The 26515-nt window shown below is 46.3% G+C and overlaps 1 protein-coding gene across 1 annotated transcript in view; it reads left to right on the top strand.

Annotated features, from left to right (window-relative positions):
• The window catches only part of ADCY9 (adenylate cyclase 9), a 31429-nt gene extending 15922 nt beyond the window's left edge, over nt 1-15507 (top strand). Inside the window, exons 2-10 of the mRNA XM_089494951.1 lie at nt 8717-8907; nt 10416-10517; nt 10737-10957; nt 11457-11559; nt 12811-13019; nt 13275-13434; nt 13597-13745; nt 13832-13873; nt 14433-15507. Coding sequence (XP_089351077.1) covers nt 8717-8907; nt 10416-10517; nt 10737-10957; nt 11457-11559; nt 12811-13019; nt 13275-13434; nt 13597-13745; nt 13832-13873; nt 14433-15507 — 2252 coding nt within the window. The remainder of the gene's footprint in view (nt 1-8716; nt 8908-10415; nt 10518-10736; nt 10958-11456; nt 11560-12810; nt 13020-13274; nt 13435-13596; nt 13746-13831; nt 13874-14432) is intronic.
• Nucleotides 15508-26515: the final 11008 nt, after the last annotated feature.

The following is a 26515-nucleotide window of genomic DNA, read 5'->3' as shown; positions in this document are numbered from 1 at the left end:
GGGATGATGGGACTTGTTGTCTCTTAAGAGACTCGGGTATGCATATAGGGGAACAGACAAACAAATACATGGTGCAGCACTCTATGGTATTTGTTTGTCTTTTTCTCCCATATGTACTCCTGAGTCTGTTAAGAGAAAACAAGTCCCATCATCCCTCCAAGTCATTTTGGTGATATTCTCCGTGTTTTCTACATGTTTCTATTGGGAGTGGAGGAGTCCCTGCGGAGTATAAGGAAACTATTGTCTCTCGTTATTTTTTATCTGTTTTGTATATCTTTTTATTATTGGAAAAGCCCAGAATGCTATTAGGGATACTTTGTATATAAAACCCACTCATAGTGGTAGTTTTTTAAAATGGTCAGGAAATAACGCTGCAGATATAGAAGGTTTTTTTTTGATAATGTAGGTGGAAAGGCTCACGTTCCTCTTGGTTCAGCGGATGATATCATAGGGGTCTCACGGCCAATAGGACCTCCTGGGTCACTTTTTGGAACAATGAGCTATTCAAAGTAATTCTATTACTGCTTCTCGTAGAGGGAAGTGGGCAGCATATTGTATTTTTTTTAATTATTTGTAGTTTAAAAATACTATTCATTTTAGAATAATGGAAGAAAAAAAAACACAAATATGTCCGCACTCAAGCGTTGACCAAATCCTTCAGTATCTACTATTATTTTCTTTTTGTGGCCCCCTCTAGAAAGGCGTGTTTTGCTTAGGACTCGATTAGATGGAGTTGGTTGGAGGCAGCGGGAAGCTGTTTGGGTAAGTGCTGCGATGAGTCAATAGCGGAACGCAGCGAGCCCCCACCATGCTCAGCGAGCCCCCACCATGCTCGCTCTGCTTTTACTGTGGGCTGGAATGTGAAGCAGGGGGTATATTTAGAAAATTTCAGCTGCTCCCCCCCGTGGGAGACAAGACCCTTACAGATTGGAACCCATCCTGGAGATCCTGGGAGAGGCTCATCTGAGACGGAGCATTCCCACGAGAATCCTTAACCCTTTAACTGCTGCGGGGGTTTCAAGACGCTAACAGTAATCACTTGTTATGTGCAGAAGAGGCTGAGTGTCTTCCCAATATGACGGCACCGCAACCATAATATACCCTAAATCTGTTCGTTTCCACCAGAATGGAGCATCTGAGTTGGTTTTGAACTAATGGATGTTTTTTGTTCGTGATTAGGTGGGGTTGGTACCTGGGATGGTCCTGGGATGGTCTTCAGGGGCTTTTTGTACTGTAGCTCAGTACATTTGGTGGTTTGGCACAACCAACCGGACCTGCGTGCCAACCAGTATCATGCTAGGTGAGGTCCAAGACTCTGCGTGGAGGTTCTAGTGGCCAAGTAAAGGCCAAAGAAGGTGGAACACATTTTGCAGACGGCCTGGTGATTAGTGATCTCGACCATAATTAAAATTAGGCTGAGATTAGGTCCCTAGTGAGGTCTGGCCCAAAGTGTTGTAAGTATATAGAGGCAACTATGTTTCAATTTAATTGAATTATGGATGACGCAAATCACGGTTTAGAATGGAGCGCCTTTCAGGATTTCATCCATATTGTCTAATTTGGTGGCCACCGATACGTTAAGTTCTCCTCTGGTCTGCTAGCATTCTAGCGACGTGTTGTAGCCCCCCCTACCTTAAAATAAAAACCAACGGAATATACATTAAATAAGGTAGATGGGAGTTCCAAGTGCAGAGTCAGACAGGAGTAGGGACTAGGCAAGGATCTCGAGAAGTTTTGAGCGTTAGGACTTTGAGCAGATGTCTTGGACAGTAATTTATGTTAGAAGGTACTTTAGGTCAAGAGCGGGTTTCTTTATGGAAGGAAGCTTCAAGTGCCATTTTGAACAGAGATTATATCATGAAGAATGACAGCGAGAGGTTATGCCGCAGTGTCCGGGGTTAACGTTATCGAGTGGGTGAGCATCTTCTGAAGGAACGGGTTTCTAGAGGTCAAGATTGAGAACAGAAACCTTATCCCCTGTTGCAGAGAGTCCATAAAAGTCCCACTGAGCCGAATCATTAATCTACCCTACCTTACGTCTCATAAATTCACGTTAAGGAATGTTTCTCGGGGGCTGTGAGTTCTCCGCCGCTCTGTTTATGCTGGGATTTCGGTATGTAGACCCCGCAGGCCGGTGGCTGCCTTTCCTTAACTGTACAGCACTGCGGAGAACGCGCGGCGGGTATCGCTCCCCCAGGACTTTATTGGTGGGGGGAAGAAAGTACTGCTTCGGTTTTTGGAGGGCAGATGGGCTTGGAGTTTTATATTGCCAAGAGCCGGTCCTGGGTGAAGGGGTTTTATTTAGACTACAGGCACCCCTGGGTGTAAGTTTTTTTTGGCCCAGAGCCCGTCACAGGTATAGGGCTTTATTTAGATTAGCGCCACCCCTGGGTGTAGGGTTAAACTAGCAGTGGCTTTAAATGCTTCTTTCCAGAAGCCCAACAACTCTTTTTCGGGGGGCCATTGAGTGGCCGCGTTCCCCTGAGGTCCTGCACCTGTATATTCGTATATATATATAAGCACACATGCCAGCAATTCCTCTGTAAAACTACGGAGATTCTCTGCCCCCTCCTCAGAGTCCGGCACACACCCTCCCCGGAGCGCACTCGTTTCTCCGCATTCTGCAGACCGGAATCATCTTGGTTCTGAAGCCAAGTTGGCCCCGTCTGGCCGTGCGAAGGAGGGTCGACATCGACCTGGCGAGGATTTGGGGTCTGACGGTCATTACATACAGCCTGTGTATTGAGTGCATATACTGGGCTTCTATAGCTGTATGCTGTGTATATATATATATATATATATATATATATATATAATCCACCCCCCATACTGTATAGGTGAATTTATTCTATATACTGTATTGACCGGTATATAGGAATGAAATATCTGATTTACTGTAAACGTAGTAAAGTTCTGATTCCAGGTTCTTCATCGTTTTTGCGGCTGATACGTTTGGACTTCTGTTGAAGCCCGTATGGCATTACCGTATGGCGTTACCGTATGGCGGTATATGGACTGCCCGCTCCCGGTATCAGCAGTAGGTTTTATTTTCGGAGGTTTACAGCCCGGCCTCTGGAGCTCGGATTCGGGCACGGGGGCCGCTGGTGTTTACTCGGAAATCCAGCACACAGGAATTCTTCCTGGAAAGCGCTTAACCTTCCCGATATAGCCCAGTTCCCTCGGCTCGGCCCGTGTGACGGCAGGGGGCCGCAGAGCACCGAGTTCCTTCTCCGCAGAGCGTGGCGCTGCGTCCTCTCTCCACAGAGCATCGAGCCGATGACCCCGTGCGCTGCCGATTGATTCCGTTTCTGCAGAGCCTTAAGCTAATGACTCCATGAGGACTGAGCTAATTCTCCTACATCTGCTGTGCATCACCCCGATGACATAGCGTCTCCAGAACATCTCGCTAATGGTGCCTGGCTCTGCAGAGCATCTCCGAAATATCTTCCGCCCGCCACCCCCTGCTTCTGCAGAGCATTTCTCCGCTGGCCGTGCTGCAGCGTCTTGCGTAACTGTGTTGGAAACCCGCAGAGCGATCCCCGGAGAGGCGCGGGTGCCGTTCAGACATTACACAGACAGGAATCGCTGGGCGATTAATAAAACGTGCGAGACCCCCCCGGCCGTTTCCTTATTTTCACCTTGACATCTTGGGCCATAAAAGGCAGAAAGGATCCCTTTTCCTTGCAGATGGTGAGCAGCCGCTCCCCGGCTTTTGGCTCTGCTTGGCAGACAAAATATTAACCCCTTCCAGAACTCGATGGGGCCGGTACCGAGTGGCTTCGCTGCTGTGTCCTTGCCAATCTAGACATTATTGTGGAATAATCAGGGGGGGGTACGGTGATAGAAGACGTCGATGAAAGGCAGAGCCGTGTATCAGTACTGCAGAGCTGTGCAGTCGTGTATCAGTACTGCAGAGCTGTGCAGAGCCGTGTATCAGTACTGCAGAGCTGTGCAGCGCCGTGTATCAGTACTGCAGAGCTGTGCAGTCGTGTATCAGTACTGCACAGCTGTGCAGAGCCGTGTATCAGTACTGCAGAGCTGTGCAGAGCCGTGTATCAGTCCTGCAGAGCCATGTATCAGTACTGCAGAGCCATGTATCAGTACTGCAGAGCTGTGCAGAGCCATGTATCAGTACTGCAGAGCCGTGTATCAGTGCTGTAGAGCTGTGCAGAGCCGTGTATCAGTGTGGCAGAGACGTAAAGTCTATTAGTACTGCAGAGCAGTATATCAGTATTGTGAATCAGCACTGCGGAGTTGTGCAGAGCAGTATATCAGTATTGTAGAGTTGTGTAGTGTACCCGTGTCGCAGAGCGGTTTTTCCGTGTCGCAGAGCGGTTTATCCGTGTCGCAGAGCGGTGTATTCGTGTCGCAGAGCGGTGTATCCGTGTCGCAGAGCGGTGCATCCGTGTCGCAGAGCGGTGTATCCGTGTCGCAGAGCGGTGTATCCGTGTCGCAGAGCGGTGTATCCGTGTCGCAGAGCGGTGTATCCGTGTCGCAGAGCGTTGTACCCGTGTCGCAGAGGAGTGTATCCGTGTCGCAGAGCGGTGTATCCGTGTCGCAGAGCGGTGTATCCGTGTCGCAGAGCGGTGTATCCGTGTCGCAGAGCGGTGTATCCGTGTCGCAGAGCGGTGTATCCGTGTCGCAGAGCAGTGTATCTGCGTGGTCTGAATGTTGGCTGCATCTTGCATTTGGTTGGATTTCTGATCTGCGCTGAAAGTCTAGTTTTGGGGCACAGAAGTTGCGGTGAGGGTTATAATGAGACCCGTGTGGCATACGTGTTACACAACTGCACGACACGCTTCCTCGTAGCTCTGCACAGATTAACATGCATTAATTATGACACCTGCTTTCCCAGGGAACGTGACACGCGTGATTATCATGACGCAGACACGCCGCTGCACACGCGGCCCCCGGGACGGTGTATGTGGGGAATTGGTTAATCGGCCCCCGGCCCCTGACCCCCGAAGGTTTAAAGCCCAATGGGACGGATTTATAAAGGGCAATTTTTAAAAAAAAGTTGTTTTATTACCTTGGTAACTAAAGGAATGTTTCAGTTTTCTTATTGGTTGCTATGGCGATATGATACCCATTTTGCACCAAAACTGTATTTTTGTTATAAATAACACCCGGTATAATCTGATGTTTTGTGCCGCGCTGAGATGCGGAAGGATTTCAGAAATAGGGCAGATGTCTGCGGCACAGGAGTGGTTAAGAACAGGAGGAGGGTACATGGGGAGGAGGTAGTATGGCCAAGTGCTTTCGTGTCACCGGGCTGTCAGCTCTTTGACGAGAGGAGGGTGGGAAGAGCGTGTCTGCCCCACACCGGAACAATAACGCAGTGAGCCGAGGGTAATTACACGCTCCGCTTTATCTGTGCCCCGCTCCTGCCCCAAGAGAGGAGGGCCACTTAACCCCTGCCCTGCCGCACCGCACTGCATCTCCACTGCCAAGGCCTGCTTAACCCTTACCATGCCACTTGGTGTTTTACTAAGCCAGTAGCCCATAGCCAGCTCGGCGAAGGCCCCCGTCATTCTGCATGCCGGTAGTAGGTAGTACGGTCAGACTCTATTGCCCCATGATGGCGGTACTTTGCCTGTTTCGTCGTCTCTTCCCTTCAGACACCCCACTATCCTCCATTTCCCTTTTTGTGTCCCTTTAACCCTTTTATTCCTGCTGCCCCCTTTCCCCCCGCTGTCTGTCTGTCTGTCTCTCCTCCTCCTCTCTGGGAAAATCCATCATCGTTAAACGAGAGAAACTCTCCCAAGTGTTCTGGGACGCTCCTGGCTCCTGTCCTGTCCCCCAGCCAAGTTAAGCAGTCACCTCTCTGCATGCGCAGCTTCCCCTGGGCCATTATTAATGAAAGGGTTCGAGGCGCCGCGTGCATCTGGATCAAACTGGTTCAGGGGCAGCGAAGGGTAGAGGATTTTGTCCGTTTTTGATGCTCTGTGACCTTCTATCTTGGTCTGGGCCTGTGCTGTGTGTGCTGGACGTAGCAGCCCTATGTCAACTACTACAAAAGTGCTGCACACAGCAGTGTATCAGTAGGCTGTGTAGTGTGTGTGTGTGCGCAGTGCTGTGCAGAGGGGCGCCTCAGTACTGCATTCTGACGTGTAGCGGTGTGTGTCTGTGTTGCAGTCCAGTGCGGAGCGTTGTGCTATATAGAGCAGTGTATGCGTTGCTTTACATCTGGAAGGGCAGTTTATCAGAATGTTGCGCTGTGAAACTTATTGCATTGCAGCACAAAGCGTCAATATGTCAGTGGCGGGCAGAGCAGTGAAGCTGTACCGCAGCAGCGGGCAGAGCAGTGAAGCTGGACCGCAGCGGCGGGCAGCGCAGTGAAGCTGTACCGCAGCGGCGGGCAGCGCAGTGAAGCTGTACCGCAGCGGCGGGCAGAGCAGTGAAGCTGTACCGCAGCAGCGGGCAGAGCAGTGAAGCTGTACCGCAGCGGCGGGCAGAGCAGTGAAGCTGTACCGCAGCGGCGGGCAGAGCCGTGTATGTGTAATGAAGCTGTGCGGAGCAGTGCATTTGTATAGCGCAGCTGTGCGGAGCAGTCACACGGCAGAGCAGGGCACCGTTCCACCCGTCTATCCTGATGTGCTCCGTGCCTCCCCCGCTGCTGCACTGTGTGATTTGGCTCTGGGCCTGATGCAGGCAGATGGGCCGCTTATGAATGAAAGATCCACCGGGAATTAAGGCCGAGCCAGGGCCAGTGAAGACCATTGTGCTGCACGCTGCCCCACAGAGCTTACAATCTAATAACAATAAAGAAACCAGTCCCTCTCCTCACTGCTGTGCCTTTCACAATTCTCTGTATTTCCTCCCAGTATCTCTTATGTCATTTTTTTGTCACTATCCTCCACCCGTCTCTGCTTGTCCCCTCCTTGTATTTGTTTTTATCCTCCTTTCTCCTTCCGTCTCTTCCTTTTCTCCCTTTCTCTCCCTCTCTCTTTTCTCCCTTTCTCTTCCTCTCTCCTTTTTCCCTGTCTCTCCTTTCTCTTCTCTCCCTCTATTCTTCTCCCTCCATCTCTCTTTATTCCTTCCGTCTCATCTGTCGGTTGTACCTCTCTCCTTATTCCCTCCATCTCTCCCTCTCTCTCTCCTCTGTCATCCTTCCTCTCACCTCCTTTCTATCTGGCTCCCCGCCATGCCCTCCCTCCTCTCTCACTCCCGTATCTGCTGAACGCTTAGGCTTTGTGAAATATACATGAAGACACAAGTGTCCCTTTCACAACGACAAGCCTTCTTGATACTGAGCCCTGGCCTCCAGACAGCTGTCACCTATCAGTCCCTCTAGAGGACCTAACAGGCGGCTAGCGGCGCACATAGATATACGGAAACGCATACAGCGCCATACCTAGACATTCTATAGCACTCTACGCTGCGCCACCTCTATATGTCAACACGTTGCAATACCAGGGTTACGTACGGACCCGGTGCTGTGTATACTGCCCTATATATATATATATATATATATATATATATATATATATATATATAATATTTATATATATATTATATATATATATATATTATATTTATATATATATATAATTTATATATATATATATTTATAACATGAGCCCTATTTATACCACGGTTAAGGAGTGTCAGATTTTCGCTACCACATGCATTACATTAATTTAAAAAAAAATTAACCCCTAAAACAAAAGTACATTTTGGTGAAGGTTTAGAAGGTGAAGAAGAATGCCATATGACAAATTAATGTATTTGTATGTTTGTTTTTTATTTTTTCTTTCTAAATGTAACTAATTGAAAAAAAATTATCTAAATTATAAATTAAAAAAATATATTATAAAAAATATTTTAATAATAATATTGATATATTAATCATTTTGACTTACCTCCTTAGCAAAAACGGAGCTATCATTTTTTTTACAGAAATTTTCTTTCAAATAGAGCTCTTCTTTTAAAAAAAAATTTATTAATATGTTTTAGCACTCGTAAATCTTTACACAGCTACATGTTGGGACTTTGTAAATCTTTGTTTCGGCTCCTTGTTGGGACTTTTTAAATCTGATCTAACATTAGTCCGTCCAAGACGTTAATAGGTACTTGGCTAAGGAGCAGAACTTATGAAACCGCATAGGGCCCAGGTTAGCGTAAAGTTTTCCTTAATATGATTCAAGTGTCTCTCGGTGTATTTTACATTGACGTCAGCAGGGTCCCAGGAACACATACCTGTATAAACTCACCTGTGTACCTTCTGTACTAAAATCACAGCCCCTGCCATATGTTAGAATTTAGGAAGAGTTTTGTGTAGTTTCTTTTTAGAAGAAAATCCCAATTTTTTCACATTGTAGTGCAGTAACTCTGCGCTAATTAACCATTAATACCAATAAATAATCATTAATATCAGTTTATTATGGGGACTAATTAAGCACAGCGTGTATGTGTGCTGATGGCGCCACCTGGTGCCTGCAGTGTGCATTACACTTTGTTTTATTGCTTTACTGCAGGGGGACAAGTAAAACAGGATAAAGGATTGTGATTTGCTACATTGAATTTGTTAAAGTCCCTGCAACACAATAGGCTTATTATAATGACAAATCAAATACAGAATTAAAAGTCCGTTTCTTTTCTGGTCCTGCTGTTAGGAAAACCTATGAGGCCAAGATTACGTTTATTATTTGGTCGCGGGACTTGCCAGTCGCTGCTGTATTATACAATGTGTCATGTCTTCTTCAACTCCTTGCAGGTTTAAAGACCTTCCTAATCTCTGGGCGCAAACCCCGTGTGCCGAGCTGCAGCTGTTCTCAGACTCTTCTTCCTGCCCAGGAGGGGGCAGATTCCAGCAGCCCATCGCCGGCGGGCGCCTGCCAAGGGATCCTCTCTGCGGACAGTGCCAGCGAATCCCTTGTGCGCTGTGCTCATCCAGAGATACTGAAGGTAAGCCGCGTTCTTTGACCGCCTGGACGGATCCTAGAACGTCTTCATTCTTACATAGAGTTAGAACTATGCAGGGAAGGGGTTATTTGGAAGGTAAAGGGTAATTACAAACTGTGGCAGCCGAGGGTTTAAAGCGGGCTTAACAAAAACATACACTTTGATAAAATATTAAAACTGTCTTGTTTTAGTGTGTCTTATAATAATACATATACGCTTACCTGTCGCTATCGCTTAGAACATAGTTTTTATTTCCCAGCATGCATTTGGCCTTCCTAATTGGCTCTTTATTTTGCATATTTTAATGATTTTGGGAGTTTTCATATGCAGAAGATGATACCACGCAGGGCCGGACTGGGGATGACAGGGCGGCGCTGCCACTTTAAGGCCGGTTGCTGCCCAGTGACGTAAGCCCGGCCGTCAGCTGGATATGACGGGCCGCAAACACCACGTACATATGTAATAGCGTGCCGCCGGCATATCCAGCCAGGGCCGCGTTCTGCTGGAGCGACAGATCCAGTGCGTATGGAAGAATGTCGGCAGCGGCCCACCAGGCATTTGCCCGGTGTGCCAGATGGCCAGGCCTGAAACCACACGCCATCTCTGACATTGACTTCCGTGGCCTGAAATTTATTCATGGAAACGTTTAAAAAAAAAAAAAATTCACGCCTCCGTAATCTGTTAAGAGCTTTTGGGTCCCATTGGGTCATTTATGGAAGCCCACCAGCAAGGCCCGTGTCTTTAAAGGGTTAATACGGCATCACTGCATTCATTCGGTAACCTTTACCAAAGCTTTAGCGACCAAACTCTACGGGGTCCTCAGAGATTGTCCCCTGGAAGGATCCCCTGCCACCCGTTGTCCTCATTAGAGGCAATTAATTAGAGCACCCTCGGGCCCTTCTCTCGGTGGGAACGTGGGTAGGAAGCTAGCTTAATGAGGCTCACGTGGAAGCCTAATCTATTAATGGCTGTAGGCCTGCTGCAGACTATCGCCCCTGCGCGTTACACCACGGGCTGTCTATATATTATAAACCTCCAGCATTCTCCATAGTCCAACGCGTACCCAAGGTTTTTACCGGGTTATTTTTTGTTTGTTTGCATTTTCCTGTGATTGTCGTGATATATTAAGGCAGGGGTGTCCAACCTGCGGCCCTCCAGCTGCTGCAGGACTACATCTCCCATACTCCTCAGCCAGCCCCTTAGCTGAAAGAGCATTATGGGAGACGTAGTCCTGCAGCAGCTGGAGGGCCGCAGGTTGGACACCCCTCTATTAAGGTATTAGTATAATCTATGATACGGTGTTAGTATAGTCGATGTTAAAGCTGAGGTGGGACATGATAAGGGTACAAAAAATTGTTTGTGAATAAGTGCCATCATTGCTCGTACCGGAGTAGCAAAGGACGCTAAGGGCCACACTTTTTTATTCTTGTTTCTTTGATATTGAACCATTTTTTCGGACATGTGATGAAGAAAATTGGTGGTTTTCATGCGTGTTCTTGTGTACGTTACAGAGCTGCCCTTCTTGTGGAGACAACGGGAGCCGCGAGGGAGCGGAGGAAGCGGCCCCCGCGGCAAATGGAGGCCAAGATGAGTGGAAGGGAGGAACCAGCCGGGTAGGAAAAATGTTTTATGTGGTGAGGGTACGATGAGGGGTTGGAAACGGTGCCGCTAAAATGGACGATACAAGGAGGTGAGGTCCTTGGCCAGAGGATCAAAAGACTAACATGGAGGAAGAGGTTAAGAAGGATGCGGAGGGTTAATCAGCTTTGTCAGTATGGCTCTGTTTTCTCATTATCATGCGTTGTTTTGTCTAATTTTTTGCTCTACTTTAGCCCTCTGCCATTGGACGCCACTTGAAAAGCCAAAATGGCCTCCTGAGCCCACCCCAGGAAGATACATTGACCAACAGCCAGGCTTCTTTGTATGAGATGCTGCAGGAGAAGGGCCGGTGGTGCGGGGTCAGCATGGATCAGTCGGCCCTGCTCCCTCTCCGCTTCAAAAACATCCGCGAGAAGACCGATGCCCACTTTGTAGAGGTCATCAAAGAGGACAGGTGAGTGAGTGTGCGATGGATAATGGTGGCATGCTTCCAGGTAATCGGGAGCATGGAGGAAGCACATGGAGTAGACTATGGAAAGTGGTCAGGGAGTGGGCATCGTGGATAGGAAGGGAAAAAACATTTTCAGTGAGTGGGGGGAAGAAGATAGCACTGGGGTATTAAGCATTGTGGGTGAGGGGCAAGGATTTTGAGCGTTGTGGATGAGGGATCGGAGTCCCTATTGAAGGTGGCTGTCCAGAGTGATCGCTGTGATTGGGAAGGGCGTAAAGTGCGCTCTGTTCAGAAAGAAAATAACTTAAATATTGGGAAAGACTCCGCGACTGTCTGCCATTACCACTTTTCTTATTCAGGAAAAGAGTTAAAAAGTAATGAGCTGAATGCAAGAGGTGTGAGAAAGCCTAGCTTTAGGTGTAAAGGGGCCCTTGGTGGAATTACAGAAACCTGGTGACAAGTCTGGATGAAAATGTTATTTTCTTATCTTTGTCCAATTTAGCCTTATGAAAGATTACTTCTTCAAGCCGCCCATTAACCGTTTCAGTCTGAACTTCCTCGACAAGGAGCTGGAGACCTCATACAGAGCCAGCTACCAGGAGGAGGTACTTTATGGGGTTACAGGGGGGATTTGGTATAAACCATGTTTGTTCACAAATTCCGTGTCGCTGGATATCTGTAATATACCGGATTGGCTCGGATAGAGGCCGCCCCCGTATATAGGCCGCACCCTAAAAGTTTGGTGCTTTTTTAAAGAAAAAGTTTTTTTCTTTAAAAAAGCACCAAAAAAACATGCTGCCACTCTGTCCTCCCTCCCCGAGATATGCTGCCACTGTCCCCCCCCCCGAGATATGCTGCCACTCTGTCCTCCCTCCCCGAGATATGCTGCCACTCTCCCCCCCCCGAGATATGCTGCCACTGTCCCCCCCCCCGAGATATGCTGCCACTGTCCCCCCCCCCGAGATATGCTGCCACTGTCCCCCCCCCCGAGATATGCTGCCACTGTCCCCCCCCCCGAGATATGCTACCACTCCCCCCCCCCCCCCCCCCGAGATATGCTGCCACTGTCCTCCTCCCTCCCCGAGATATCCTACCACTGTCCTCCTCTGCCCCCCGACTTACCGGAGCTGACTCCCGGGTATCTTGCGAGGCCGGCGGGGGACATCTACGCAATACGCGTATACAACTTCCGGTGCCGGATGTGCCGTGGGAAGTGCTGGCAGGGGAGGCTGTCTGAGCGTATCGGGGAGTAGGATGCAGGTCCCCTGCACCGCTGCGGGGGATCTGTATCCTAACCCCGCTGCCTGCGTCGGGCGCTAGACCCCGAATATAGGCCGCACCCCCACTTTAAAGACTTAAAGTGGGGGAAAAAAGTGCGGCCTATATTCGAGCCAATACGGTAAATTCATCTCTTAACTTCCGATAAACTGTAACCATGAAATTATACAAAAATGAGAGTTATGATTGTTTAAGACCATCTCATATGTTTGCTTAGGATATCCATGCTAAAAAAATACGCTTTTTTAAAAAATTTTAAGAAAAAAAGTTTTTCAATGTATTTCAGCAATTGCATCTGAGGTTTATGTACACAATTATGAGTGGCGGGTGAGTTAATGTGGTCTGGAACACTTAAATCTCTATGCATTATAAAGAATCGTCGCGTTGAGTTTCTCCTCCAAGAAGGGCCAAGAGGGTCCTGTTAATGGATGGATCATCAGCGAGACGATATTAAAGAGATGCGGTTTAACTGTATGGTGATCAGAAGTGTTTCATCTTTCCTTAATTCCCCTAAAACTCATGGTTTAATGAATAAGCCCTTGTGAATGTATTCTCACATCAGCCTCCTCTTTTATCAGGTGAAGCACATGGCTCCGGTGAAGACGTTTGCCAGTGCCACCTTCAGCTCTCTTCTGGACGTCCTTCTAAGTTTTGTTATCTTCCTGCTCCTGTCGATCACCTGCTTCCTAAAGCCAGGCACAGACCCCGTTTTGCCTCCTCCGTCGGTGCTTATAGTCCTGGCAGTCTGTGGTCTTCTCGGCTTGCTTTCCCTGCTCGTGTCTGTCAGGTGAGGAGCAAAGATTAGGCGAGCAATACCCTTACACACCTACCTTCAGGTTAAACTAGGGCTACCTTTATGTTTTCATACATATAGCGGGGTGGAGGGATTTGGGGTGACCGACCTGTAGGCATCAGTATCTCTGGGCACTTTAATGCTTCCTTCTGCAAGACCTCTAGGAATATAGACAAATTGTTAAAGTCCGATGCCTCTCTCCCCATCACTCTTATCCTTAGCTTTTTTTTCCTTTTCCCCTCTCCATAGGATGGCGTTTTACCTGGAAGACATGATGCTGTGTACCCGGCACTTTTTGGAAATGATCTCAGGGTGGTTGCCCCGTCACTTCATTGGGACTGTCCTCGTGTGCCTCCCTGCGACCGTGGTCTTCTCTTACTTCACAAGTGACTTCTACACAGATATACATGTATGTATTAGCCGGGCTGCTTGGTAGAGGGTACTGTTCATGATCCTTATTTAATGCAAGAATGAAAAATGTGTGGGGTCTGGAGGTCTGCACATGGCGGCCTCTGGTAATAAGGTGTGATGAGTGCCGGGCTGACGGTCACTGTGTGTTTCCTCTCCGCAGTATACCATGTTTCTGTGCTCTGCTCTTCTCATCCCCATGGTTCAGTACTGTAACTTCTGCCAGCTCAGTTCCTGGCTACGCTCCAGCCTTGCCACCGTTGCTGGTGCCAGTATGCTGATACTGCTCTACAAGCCCATCTGTCAGGAAAGGTAAGTATGGTGGGGTTTGGAGAGGTGGAATAGAGAGCCACCCAAGGAGTTAGTGACCAAAGGATTTTTTTTTCTCCTCCCCCCAGACTCTCAGTGACCGATGAGCCCGACATGGAGGCAAACTACACGTGAGTATCAGATGAAGGCCTGGTTTAAAAGACAAGGCCGTTTTTTAGCGCCCAAGGGGTGGGATGGCAGAGGTGGCGCCTTCAGGGCTGCTCCAGGCTGAAAATGTGGGCATTTTAGAAACTTTTTTTTTTTTTATATAAAAAAAAAATCCAGTACTCCATATGGCCACATGGGGCAGTCTAGAGTAAACACGCCAATAACAATGAATCCATAGCGAAAGGTTCTTTGAAAATCCAGCAACACGGAGGTGGGGGGAAGGGCAGATGGACGGGATTTGGGAAGCTCTGCCTTCCAGGTCGCTTTATACAGTATTTAGAGCGCTATACCCTATGGTTTTAATATTTTGGAAATCAAAGACCGAAACCTGATAACACAGTTATTTTATTTATATGGCACCCACGGTTTACACAGCGCTTCTTACAGCCCGTACAGTCAAAGGGCCTGGCAATTGACAAAATAAGATGGACAGATATATTAGGTGAAGAGGGCTCGGCTCACAAGCTTACAATCATTCTGATAGCTGCATGGAACATTCACTTGTTGTGTTTTTCTTTTCAGCTTCCCATTGCTGCTCCAGAACAACCTGAACTCCAGCGCTTCTGGGAGTCCTCTCTCGCGCCTTGGTCAGGAGTTAGCCGTGTCCTATTTTCTCCTTCTCCTGTTGGTGTGGTTCCTAAACCGTGAGTTTGAGGTCAGCTATCGGCTGCATTACCATGGGGATGTAGAGGCCGACCTTCACCGCACCAAGATACAGAGCATGCGCGACCAGGCGGACTGGCTTCTCCGTAACATCATCCCTTACCACGTGGCCGAGCAGCTGAAAGTCTCACAGAGTTACTCCAAGAACCACGATGATGCTGGGGTCATCTTTGCCAGCATCGTCAACTTCAGCGAATTCTACGAGGAGAATTACGAAGGGGGTAAGGAGTGCTACCGTGTACTCAATGAGCTGATCGGGGACTTCGACGAGCTGCTCAGCAAGCCACACTATTCTTGCATCGAGAAGATCAAGACCATTGGGGCGACGTACATGGCTGCTTCTGGGCTTAATCCATCCCAGTGCCAGGACAGCAGCCAGCCTCACCGCCATCTGCAGACATTGTTTGAATTCGCGAAGGAAATGATGAGCGTGGTGGACGACTTCAACAACAACATGCTATGGTTCAATTTCAAGCTTCGCATAGGCTTTAACCACGGGCCCCTGACAGCTGGTGTGATCGGGACAACCAAATTGCTTTATGATATATGGGGAGACACGGTGAACATTGCCAGCAGAATGGACACGACGGGTGTTGAGTGCCGCATCCAGGCGAGCGAGGAAAGCTATAGGGTCCTGGTGAAAATGGGGTATGACTTTGATTACAGAGGGACGGTCAACGTCAAGGGGAAAGGGCAGATGAAAACGTACCTGTATCCGAAGTGTACGGACAATGGGGGTTTAGTGCCCCATCATCAGCTGTCCATCTCACCCGACATCCGGGTCCAGGTTGATGGGAGCATAGGGCGCTCGCCCACGGATGAAATCAGCAGCCTGGTGACTGGTGGAAAGGGGTCAGCGGATGTTGGAGGTGGGGAAGCAGGACGGAGGAGGGAAAAGCCAGAGGAACGTGGCCGGGATGGAGGAGCTCGGTGAGGGACGTGTAAAGGAGACGGACCAGACAGTTCGGGGGCCGCCCAGTGATACACGAAGACTGGTGTCCTGGAGCCTTCACGCCCTTCACGTTGCCAGCTCATAGACATTTTCACTATTTACCGAGGGCCGCTGCATCGTTCCGCAACTCAATGTCTTATGGCGATGTTGACTCGCAATGGCTGTCTATGTGGCTGGCTCTTTTCATTCTTCCTGGCTGTGTACCGGCAGGTGTCTGCCTCCTTTGTGCTCCTCATGAACCGCCATGAGAGTCGGGGCAGCTAAATAAGTCATTACTCTGTGGACGGGATCATCCACACCGCATTACTTAGTCGAGGCTGGCCGTAGAGCTGCTTTAGTTTGGCGTTAGTGAATAACTGCCCGCTCTGCTTAATGGGTGGAAGCGCTTCATTCAACTGTTGCGAGAGCACTTACCGCTTTGTGTTGATTCTGACCGAAGGTCCATGCAGAGACTAGGCAAGCAGATAAACTTAAAGATCTTCCTCGTTTCACCCTGCCCTACCCCACCTCATGACTCTTCTTTTACCACCTACTGTCAGCCATACTGAGGATTGATCCAAGTGCCTTCTGCTCTCTGGGGATCACTACTAACCCCCAGACGAGGGGACAGTGACACATTGCCGCAAATCTTGCTAAACTTGCCAAAAGCATGCGCCTCTCTGGACTGCTACCCACCCTAGAGGGAAAAAGTATGTGTTTAGGGACAGAGTTGAAAAGTTACTTTTTTTATTATTATTATTATTATTATTATTATTATTATTAATCCTTTGAGTGTCAGACTGATGCCTCACCATTTGGTTCTAGAAGGGTTAATGGGGAAGGGGTTGGAACTTTTTCAGTACTTTCCTAAGACCATAAGATTGTAATGTGTTTTTGTTAACACTTTAGCTGCCTACCTGGATCCATTAGCCGCCCCCCCCCCGCCAAACAATTTTTACGATGTAAGCAAAAAAAAAAAAAATATATATATATATTTAAAAAAATATAAAGTTCTAATATACTCTTGATCACCCAGATGATCATTAAAACCTTAAGTTATGTATTTAAACTCCGCTTTGTTGCCATAGCAGAACAACGTAATCCGGAAACCTCTCCAGCTTTCATCGAAGTCATTAAACCTAAATCCTTGCGGGTCGCAAACGCGCCGGGATTTCCGACTAACCACAGCACAGCGGCTCAACGCGAGGGGATGTTAACGGGTTGTTTACATGTTAATTAGAGAAATCCTAAAACTCTGGCAGGATTGTGGCCCTCTGGGGCCGGGTTTTTTTAATGTTACGGAGACCTTCCTCTGCTTTCATATGGATAAAAGTCACCGCACAATTGTGTTAGGAGAGTGTGTTTGGAACGCGGCTTTAATAAGATGTCTATAGGGTTATAACGAGTTCTTGATTTTAGCTCTTGATTTTAGAAACAAGAAAAGCAAAACTTTGTGTGTGTACATGTGTATATATATATATATGTAATATATATATATATATACATACACACTGATGTACATGTGTCTTCAGTAATAAAAATTATAACATACACTACAAAGTGTGTTTTCTAGATATGTGTGTATGTGTATTAATATATGCACAGTGACGGTGTGTATACGTACACATATACATATATCTTTACATGTACATACAGGCTTGGGTATAAGTAGTCATACAAACGCACACAGACACATAAATGTACCGATATACATGTATTCGTACATATGTGTATAGGTGAATGTACATGGGAAGGCAGCATTTACAGGGTTGGTGGGGGTACAATGTAACGTTTGGATGCTGGGATGTTTTCCACGGGACCCCCGACCCCTTTCCTACCTCCCTTAGCCCCAGATCTCTGTGAAGATCCCTTCCTGCTGCGCGATATATTCTGTTCTGCAGAGCCTCCTGCAAAGCCAAAATAAAGAAGTTCAGTACGCAGATCTGCCTGTTTATTTAAAAATACACGTTTTTATTTTTTAATTTAATTTTTTTGTAGCGTTCCTAAATGTTTTTCTGATTTTACATTTTAATCTTGTACCAAATTGCATCCAATTACAGGGATACCAGGACATACACATCTCGCTTACCCCAAACCATATCATTGTCTCCCTTCCTAATGTCTGCGTCGGGGTGCAGTTACACACATCAGCCACTAGTAGTCGCTCTCGTATTAACTTTGAAATGCAATCGCGAACCAACGGAATTATCTACGCCAAGTCTTCATTTTATGCAAAGATAAAATGGAAGAGTTTCTCCGGGGGTCTTAGAATGCTGTTTTTTTTATTATTAATCCTTGCACAAAGTTTATCAGATCAGTGTTTTCAATACATACGGATTCTATAACATCACAAGCCATTAATACGGGTCTGATTAACTCTTCATTAACTCGTCATTCTGCGTAATTTACAATGGGGCCTGGAATTCCTAGTATCTCATAAGATTTTATGACTTCTGGAATGGCTTACTTTTTCCAACCTGATTGCCATTTATTTTGCGCTCATTTCTTGCCTATCGTCGGGCGTTAATGGTTGTGACTCCTTCTGGGAGCTGGGCAGGTTACCGAATTAGGATCCACCCTTCGCCCCCTAACTTTTAATAGCATAGGACAGAAGAGGCAAACAAAGTGGGTATAGAGGCCTCATTGATTGTTTTAAAGGGCAAACCCTTTCTTTCAAGGTCATTTTCTGGTACTGACTCTTCATGGTGCATAATTATTATGATGCAATAAGTCAACTGCAGACGCAACATGTGTGTAGTGGAGGAAAGCGGCAGAATGCAGGAGAATTTCTGGCATGTCCAATGTCCACGGCGCACACTCGATTCTGGAGGTTCTGCTACTGGGTTTTTTGCCTTTGGAGTAATATACCGTGGATATAAAAAGTCTACACATCCCCCCTGTTAAAATGCCAGGTTCTTGTGATGTTAAAGAATGAGACAAAGATAGAACTTTTTCCACCTTTAATGTGACCGATAACGTGAACAATTCAATTGCCAAACAAGCTGAAATCTTTGAAGGGGGGTAACAAACTCACAATAATCTGTTTGCATAATTGTGCACACCCTTATACTAATACTTTGTTGAAGAACCTTTTGATTTTATTACAGCAATCAGTCTTTTTGGGTAGGAGTCTATTAGCGTGGCACATCTTGACGTGGCAATATCTGCCCCATCTTCGGATCGCCCCAGATTGGATTCAGGTCTGGGCTCTGGCTGGGCCATTCCAAAACATTCATGTTTCTTCTGGTGAAGCCATGCTTTTGTGGATTTGGGTCGTCGCCGCGCTGAAAGGTGAACTTCCTCTTCATCTTCAGGTTCATAACGGTCGCCTGAAGGTTTTTTGCCATAATTGCCTGGTATTTGGAACTGTTCAAAAAAAAATCTGGCTTGTTCTTAAAAAACTTTGGTACCGTTAATTAGGGCCTCAAGTCAGGCAGCTACCTAGGAGGGCCTGGACCGCGAGGGGCGTTAGCAGTCACCCCCAAAACTGCCCTCAGTGCTTAGTCTGGTACCTGGGGTACAACAGAATCCTCGGCAATGGATGGGGGGAGATCTATTGGCATTCTAAAAGTCGTGTACTAGTGAGGGGTCAACAACAGGGCTTCTTGTCTGGGGTGCCCTTTGGTCTAGAAGCAGCCCCATCATCAATCACTACTTCAAGAGGCAGTTTGTTCCTGTGTTTTACGGCCCTTGCTGGAAAGAACGGTCTTCTTCCTTACATTGTAACCATGGCTATTCCCAACAGATGACTTCTTGTCTGCTCTGTCCAGTTGTCCACCTTGGAGGCTTCCAAGACCTCAAATGATTGTGATGAGGTTACCCTTAAAGTGCTTCTGTTCTAGAGTAAAAAGTTTGGCTAAAAGCTTTCCATGGTGTAAATCCTCAGCCCTCGATATTAAGCTTGTGGAGGAAGATTGTGCTTTGCCCAGGAGCGTACCTTCTAAATAAAAGGTATCTGGAATGGAAATCAACCAGATGGGCCTACCTGAGAACCCTCCAGCGCTGCTTCTCCGGGTCATTATGGGGGAACTCTTTTTGCAACACGCCCCACTGTATACACCGCCGGGGGTTATTACTGTATACAGCGCTGGGGTTATTACTGTATACAGTGTATGGGTTATTACTGTATACAGTGCTGGGGGTTATATTACTGTATACAGCGCTGGGGGGTTATTACTGTATACAGCGCTGGGGGTTTTTATTACTGTATACAGTGCTGGGGGTTATATTACTGTATACAGCGCTGGGGGTTATTACTGTATACAGTGCTGGGGGTTATATTACTGTATACAGCGCTGGGGGTTATTTCTGTATACAGCGCTGGGGGTTATATTACTGTATACAGTGCTGGGGGTTATATTACTGTATACAGTGCTGGGGGTTATTACTGTATACAGCGCTGGGGGTTTTTATTACTGTATACAGCGCTGGGGGTTATTACTGTATACAGTGCTGGGGGTTATATTACTGTATACAGCGCTGGGGGTTATTACTGTATACAGCGCTGGGGGTTAGATTACTGTATACAGTGCTGGGGGTTATATTACTGTATACAGTGTTGGGGGTTATATTACTGTATACAGCGCTGGGGGTTATATTACTGTATACAGCGCTGGGGGGTTATATTACTGTATACAGCGCTGGGGGTTATATTACTGTATACAGCGCTGGGGATTATTTCTGTATACAGCGCTGGGGGTTATATTACTGTATACAGCGCTGGGGGGTTATATTACTGTATACAGCGCTGGGGGGTATTTCTGTATACAGCGCTGGGGGTTATTACTGTATACAGTGCTGGGGGTTATTACTGTATACAGCGCAGAGGCTCATACAGCACATACACAGTACGGGGAGTACTTCTCTTGGACGAAGACAAACCCAAAACCATGAGAAAATCCTAAACTTTAACCATAAACATTACATTTAACTCAAACCATAATTACTAACCCTAAATCCCATCCGAAAAGCCAGACGTTTTATTAACTACATCTAACCCTGGTTATCAGCGCCAGTATTAATTCGACCCTTAGAAAAACCGAGACCCCAAAAGAAACCTAATCACCTTATTTCAATCACGTTAAATCATAGAGAGAAGGTGGGTTTGTGGTGCCAGAGCAGGATGTGACAAGCTTCCACCTGACAAAGAGACCTCTGAGGTCTTAAAATCCTAATTTTTCTCCCAATAAATCAGCTTTGATAATATTTCAAAGTCCCAGTATAGGGGTAGGAGCTACTGGGAATGGAGGTCTTTACAAACCAGTCCACAAAGGAACTGGAAAAGAATTATGTTCTGAAGTTCATTGTTAAAAAAAATGTTAATAGACCATTTAAAAAAAGAAGGTGACACATGGAAGTATTTTATTGTTTGTAAATGGATTGTGTTACCAAATTAGCAAACAGGCCATGTTTATTTGAATTATCTGGAAAAATAGTCCTGGACAGGCTGCCCCGAGCCTGTTTTGGCACCATTTCTCATTCAGCGGAAAGTCCTCTGTCTGCTGGGGGGGGCTTGGGGACCCCATTAGTCCTCCTGGGGTCTAGAAAAAATACCATTTGAAAGATTTACACTTCTGAGACTAAGCCGTGTGCAACCATATCACACTCACACAAGTGTCATCAACATTATGGTTAGTAGTGTATTGTGGCCTATGCCAAGTAGGCTCACACCTAGGGGAGCAGTTTCTGGGGAGATGGAGGTCCCTCTGCTGCCTAATTCTGGGATGATCACCTATTGGTTGCTTGGGCTCCCTGGCGGTCCGGCCTCCTGGTGGGCTACACGGGTCAATTGTGAAGATCTCCTTCATAACCACCCCATATACACTATGGAGGACCTAGTCAATGGATCCTCCATAGCAACATTGGCTACACTTCCTTTCAATGTATCCATAACAGAATATCCTGACATTCAACACAGAGAATTATGGAAGATTCATGGAATGCCTTAGAATCGAGGTTCCATTGCCTTGGAGCTCTGGTGAAACACGTTCCCACAAGTTAATAAGGCTCGAGTACTCCACCAAGTGAGTTGTATCTCCACCAAGAGAGTTGTATCTCCACCAAGAGAGTTGTATCTCCACCAAGTGAGTTGTATCTCCACCGGGGAAGAGAGTCTACAAGATAAAGCTGATAACTTTGTCTGCTCAACCACCTGGGTTCCAATAGTTGCCAATTCTGCTGTTATTAGAGAAGTATCACTTGAAAAAAGGTGAAATTAAACATAGGTTTCCATTCTTGTGTCTATTTTTGTGATCACGATAATGTAACAGTGACGGCACAACGCGTGTTTCTTGTAGCCGGATGATTTATCCCGTGCTCGGCCTTTATCAAGGATGGAGCCTTGTCTGGGCTCAGTTTAATTATGTTACCTACAGCCACGAACGGCCCGTATCCTGGCCGACGTCTTGGAACTCATATTAAAGAGATACTTAACGAGTTGTTTTTGTCTATTTTTGGGGGACATCATATTCTTTAAAAAATAGATACATGAATCATGAGTGTCTCCTCCTAACATGTTATGTCCACCTTGTTTAGTTTGGCTACCATCACACCTGTGAGGTTTCATGATCCGATACATTTTGTATCGTTTCAGGGGAAAACCTTTTTTTGGCACTGATATGGGTTCTTTTTTTTTGTTTTCTTTTGGCTGGTATGTTGGCTTGTATGATTTGAAATATTGCTCAAATTCATCAGGTCTGTCCACGCAGATTTGGTGAATGGACCACCTTTGAAGTATGAACATTGGCCATGATCTCAGAATTTGTTGATGATTTCAGGGTCATTATCAGTGAGTTTAACATGGAAAATGTATTTATTGAGAAATGAAGTCCAGTAAAAAAATATGTATTTTTTTCCTTGAGCATAACCCCTGTATACAGTAATGTCGGTCGGTGACAAAAACCTGGTTTTATCTCATTTTTGTTCCAATAAACTCCCTTTATCTGCAGACCTGGAGCCGCCGTTGCTGGCAGTCATGTGATATTTTGGGTGACTTTCCCGGCTCAAACACCACACTGAGCTGATGCTTTATGGCAATGCTAATGAAGTCTGACCCTCCATAGACTTTCATTAGTCAGTCTGTCTGGCTGGGTGATTAAGACTGTGCCATTCTATTGTTTACTTCAAGGCAATAAGATAAGGAGTTAGGCTGTTTGTGTGGTGGATTTGGCTACTATATGAGAGTAAGAATGCATACAAATGGCTAATATGTCTGAAAACATTATGAACTGTTTATAAAAAACAGCGCAACACACTTGAAAACGTACTTTAATCCGATACAAGTAATAAAAACAAATTTGGTGGGAGAGTCAGGCTGAGTGATTAACACCGAGCCTTTCTATTATTTATCAAAGGCAGTCTTATAATGAGTCAGGGTGTTTGTCTGGTAGATTGGGGCTCAGATAACAGAGCGAGATACAAATGGATATTCAGCTGCCTGAATTAGGGGCAAAAAAGTACAACTTTTAAGAAATATTTGTAAAAAAACCATATTTTTAATCTGATACAAGTAATGAAAAAAATGGTGGGAGATCCCATTCAAAGACCAAGAGACGGTATGCTGTATATTTCACAAACTAATAACATCCTTCACTACCTTAAGAAAGTTTGTGTTGTTTTGTAGCGTTGTGTCATACGATTACCTGTTACTTGTTTAAAAAGCTACTTGGTTGTCACGGTTCCTTTGTTAGATCGCTAGGTAAACGGGAGCTTGGAAGCCCACGGAAATTTTTTTTTTTTTTTTTCTCAATTCACCGTTTATTAAAAGAAAAAACAGACATAGCCATACATCCAAAGGACAAAGCACAGAGGCGATGATACATGAACATACAGAGAGAAAACAGTATGCAAGAAACCACAGTGGACACATGGCAGCCCACGGAAAGTTAAGCCACTGAGGTTGAAGCAAGTTACTAATGACGTGGCGTTCCAAATAACAGGAGCAATGATGCAACCAAGATTATTATTATTATGCAGATTATTATTATTATTATTATTAGCTCTCCTGGACCTGAGACCAGGCTAAAGACCATACACGGTTCCAAGCATGTAGACATGAGTAGAATGGATAGGAATCTTATCTGCTGTCAAATTCTACGGGGTTTTCCACCTTAAAGTTCCTTTATGTCTAAACAAATCATATGATATGGATGTGGTCAAGGCGACATCTCTATCGGCCAAGAACAGTAAGACAACCAAGGATGTGCCTGATGAACAGATCTAAGTTGACTTGAACGTTTTCCTTCTAATTCTACTCAGTCAACAAAGGTAACATCTTAATACCAACATGCATTGTCTCCATCCAGGGACGAGGCTCCAAAAAACAGTAAATGCATGGAAATTTAGATTTATAGTTCCAAAACTCCACATCAGTGTTAAAAATGGCAATCCGTGACTTAGTTAACCCTAAAGAGATTTTATTCTACACTCTGCCCCCTCCAACACTGAGATGATAAAGATCTTAGACAGACTGGCATTAACCAGCTCTGTACTGCCCATTAAATGGATCTCTTAATGATCAGTCCATTAAAGTGTGTTAGTTGTGTAGATGAAGTGTTTTCGTTTGGGCCGTACAGATACGTCGTGTCAGCGTTGGCATCTGTGTATACCAGCAAACCGCTGAGAAACACTCGAAAACAAGCAGAAACAGTAACGTTTAGTTTATGCTTTTGATTCCTAAGATCTGTCAGCGATCTTGCTCTTGTATGCATGTATTGATTGGACTTATATATTAAATATTGCCACAGAATGTTCCTTATAGACACATGTAGCACATGCAATCATTCTCTGGTATAGATCTCCACATTCATACATGTTCATGGCGCCTATATATAATGTACATTCTTACAAGCTTATTTACACAGCACCTGTACAGGTACATGATGCTTTATCCCAACATTTGGTTTAGTTGATGGATCCTTTCCCTTCTTCTCTAAACAGAGGGAAGCTCTTTACACACAAGGCTACCTAAAGGACGGAGATGCCATTCCATAGGTTGGAATGTTAACTATTATAACAATAGCGTGTATATATGTATGTATGTATACATATATATATGTATATATATATATATATATATATATATATATATATATATACACACATATATATATATATATATATATATACACACACCTGTGTATAGACCTGTACACATATCTATGTATGTATATATATATATGGTTTTGTATCTACATATGTATAAATAACTATACATATATCGACATACCTATAGATGTAAATGCGTATGTAGATATGTACACATATGTGTATTTATGCGTGTACACCTGTATGCAGATGTATAGCTATACATAGAAATAGAAATCAATGGAAGTGTATACGTTTCCGATACAAATGCCATTTACTCTCTAAACAGCTGTTCCGGTCCCCGCTACCCGGCTTATAGATCCCTTATTCCCACCTTCGGTCCTATACTCGGGGCGTTGCCAACCAAACGTAAGCGGGCGCGGCCAACCATAGTAGGCGTGACCTACCACTCCCTTCGGGCGTGTCCTGCCCCCCACCAGAGCCTACGTGCGCTTCACCCTCCCCCTCCGCTCCCCCACCACTCTACTCGAGCTTCCACTCTGTGCAGCAGGAGTGCGTCTTCACCCCTCCTCCTCAGCCCCCTCTCCGCACGTCCCTGTACGTGCTGCGTAGCCACGCCCTCTCCTGCCCCGCCGTCGTAGAAAGAGAGGAGGAAAAAAAAAATAAAAAAAAAAAACTTTTTTTTTTTTTTTTTTAATTGAGGAATCAACAGCCGCCATCTTGTCGCGGCTCGGTCAGCGCCGGAGATCTCCGGGCCCCTGTGAGAAAAGAAAAGGGGAGGAGAGAGAGAAGCAGAGCCCGGGCAGCGGGCAGGGGAAACTGGAAAACAAGGAGGCGGCATCTACTTTTCCCCCGAACCGAGCTCGCCGACGCCGGACCAGGCTGCGCTTTTTTCCCCCCTTCTCCTTCCAGCCAGGGCCCCCGTTTGGCGACTCCGGCGGCTCTTTATTGTTTTCCCTCCCCTCCCGGAGGAGGAGGAAGCGGCCTCACGGTTTGCGTGGGCGGGCGGAAAGCAGCGGCTGAGGGCCTAGGCCTGACTCATTCCTCCAGTCGCCATGCCCGGGGCCTAGCCTCGCTCTGACACCCCCCTTGTAATCATCACCCTCCTGGTGGAGGGGGGGGCTGTTACCCCGAAACTCCACACCCCCGTTATCTATACCCCTCACGGCTGACTTTTCACGGGGTTCCCTGGCCGAGGTTAATTGGGGCTTCTCCACCTAAGCAGATATTTTTGGGGTGCTCATTTCCTTTTTTTCTTTTTTTTTTTGGGGGTGGATTTCTTTCCTCTCCCCTTTGCGGGTTTGCGTGTAATTTTGGGGGTCCTACACCAGGTGGCATCCTTCACCGGCAGCGCATCTATAGCCGGGACTGGCATTGAGATCTCTCGTTGGGGGGAGCTGTTGGTGGATTGTTATATTTTTTTTTGGGGGGGGGGGTTGTCCCCAAATAGGATTTTTTTCTGCTATTGTTGCATTTTTTTTGAAGTGTTCACTTTTTTTGGTGTGGATTTTTTTTTTCTCTGTGGCTCTTCACTGATTTGTTGGGGGCACCACCAATCACCATAGGTTAAAGGGGTGCTCATTTTAATATTTTTGGGGGGTTCAATTTCTTTGGCTCGTGGGGGGGATTAAGTGCAGGTATTGTAGTGGGAGGGGGGGTATTTGTAATTTTTTTTTGCCCCCTCCCCTTTTCCAGCAGAGGAGTTTGAGGTTTAGGGGGGCTCTGATTTCGGGGTCCCCCTAGGTTAGAGATGCGGGACTCGGGGGGGCATTGAGACTTATTTTTCTGGTGCGGAAGGAAGGGACGCAGCTCCTCGTAGAGGTGGTAAGGCTCGGGGCGGCTTGCAGGGCCGGGGGTATCCTTCCTCCTCCCCTGCTTCTCTCTTCTCTTCTTCTCGCTGCTGCTCCTCCTCCGGGGAGGGAGCCTTGTCTGTCTTCGGTGACCGAAATCACAGAAGGGCTAGAAG

Source organism: Sceloporus occidentalis, unplaced genomic scaffold, assembly GCF_023333645.1.
Source record: "Sceloporus occidentalis isolate IW3139 unplaced genomic scaffold, rSceOcc1.0.p SCAF_76, whole genome shotgun sequence".
In the NCBI taxonomy this organism is placed as follows: Eukaryota; Metazoa; Chordata; class Lepidosauria; order Squamata; family Phrynosomatidae; genus Sceloporus; species Sceloporus occidentalis.
The sequence above is the reverse complement of the archived record's forward strand: the minus strand, read 5'-3'. Positions and strand labels throughout refer to the sequence as shown.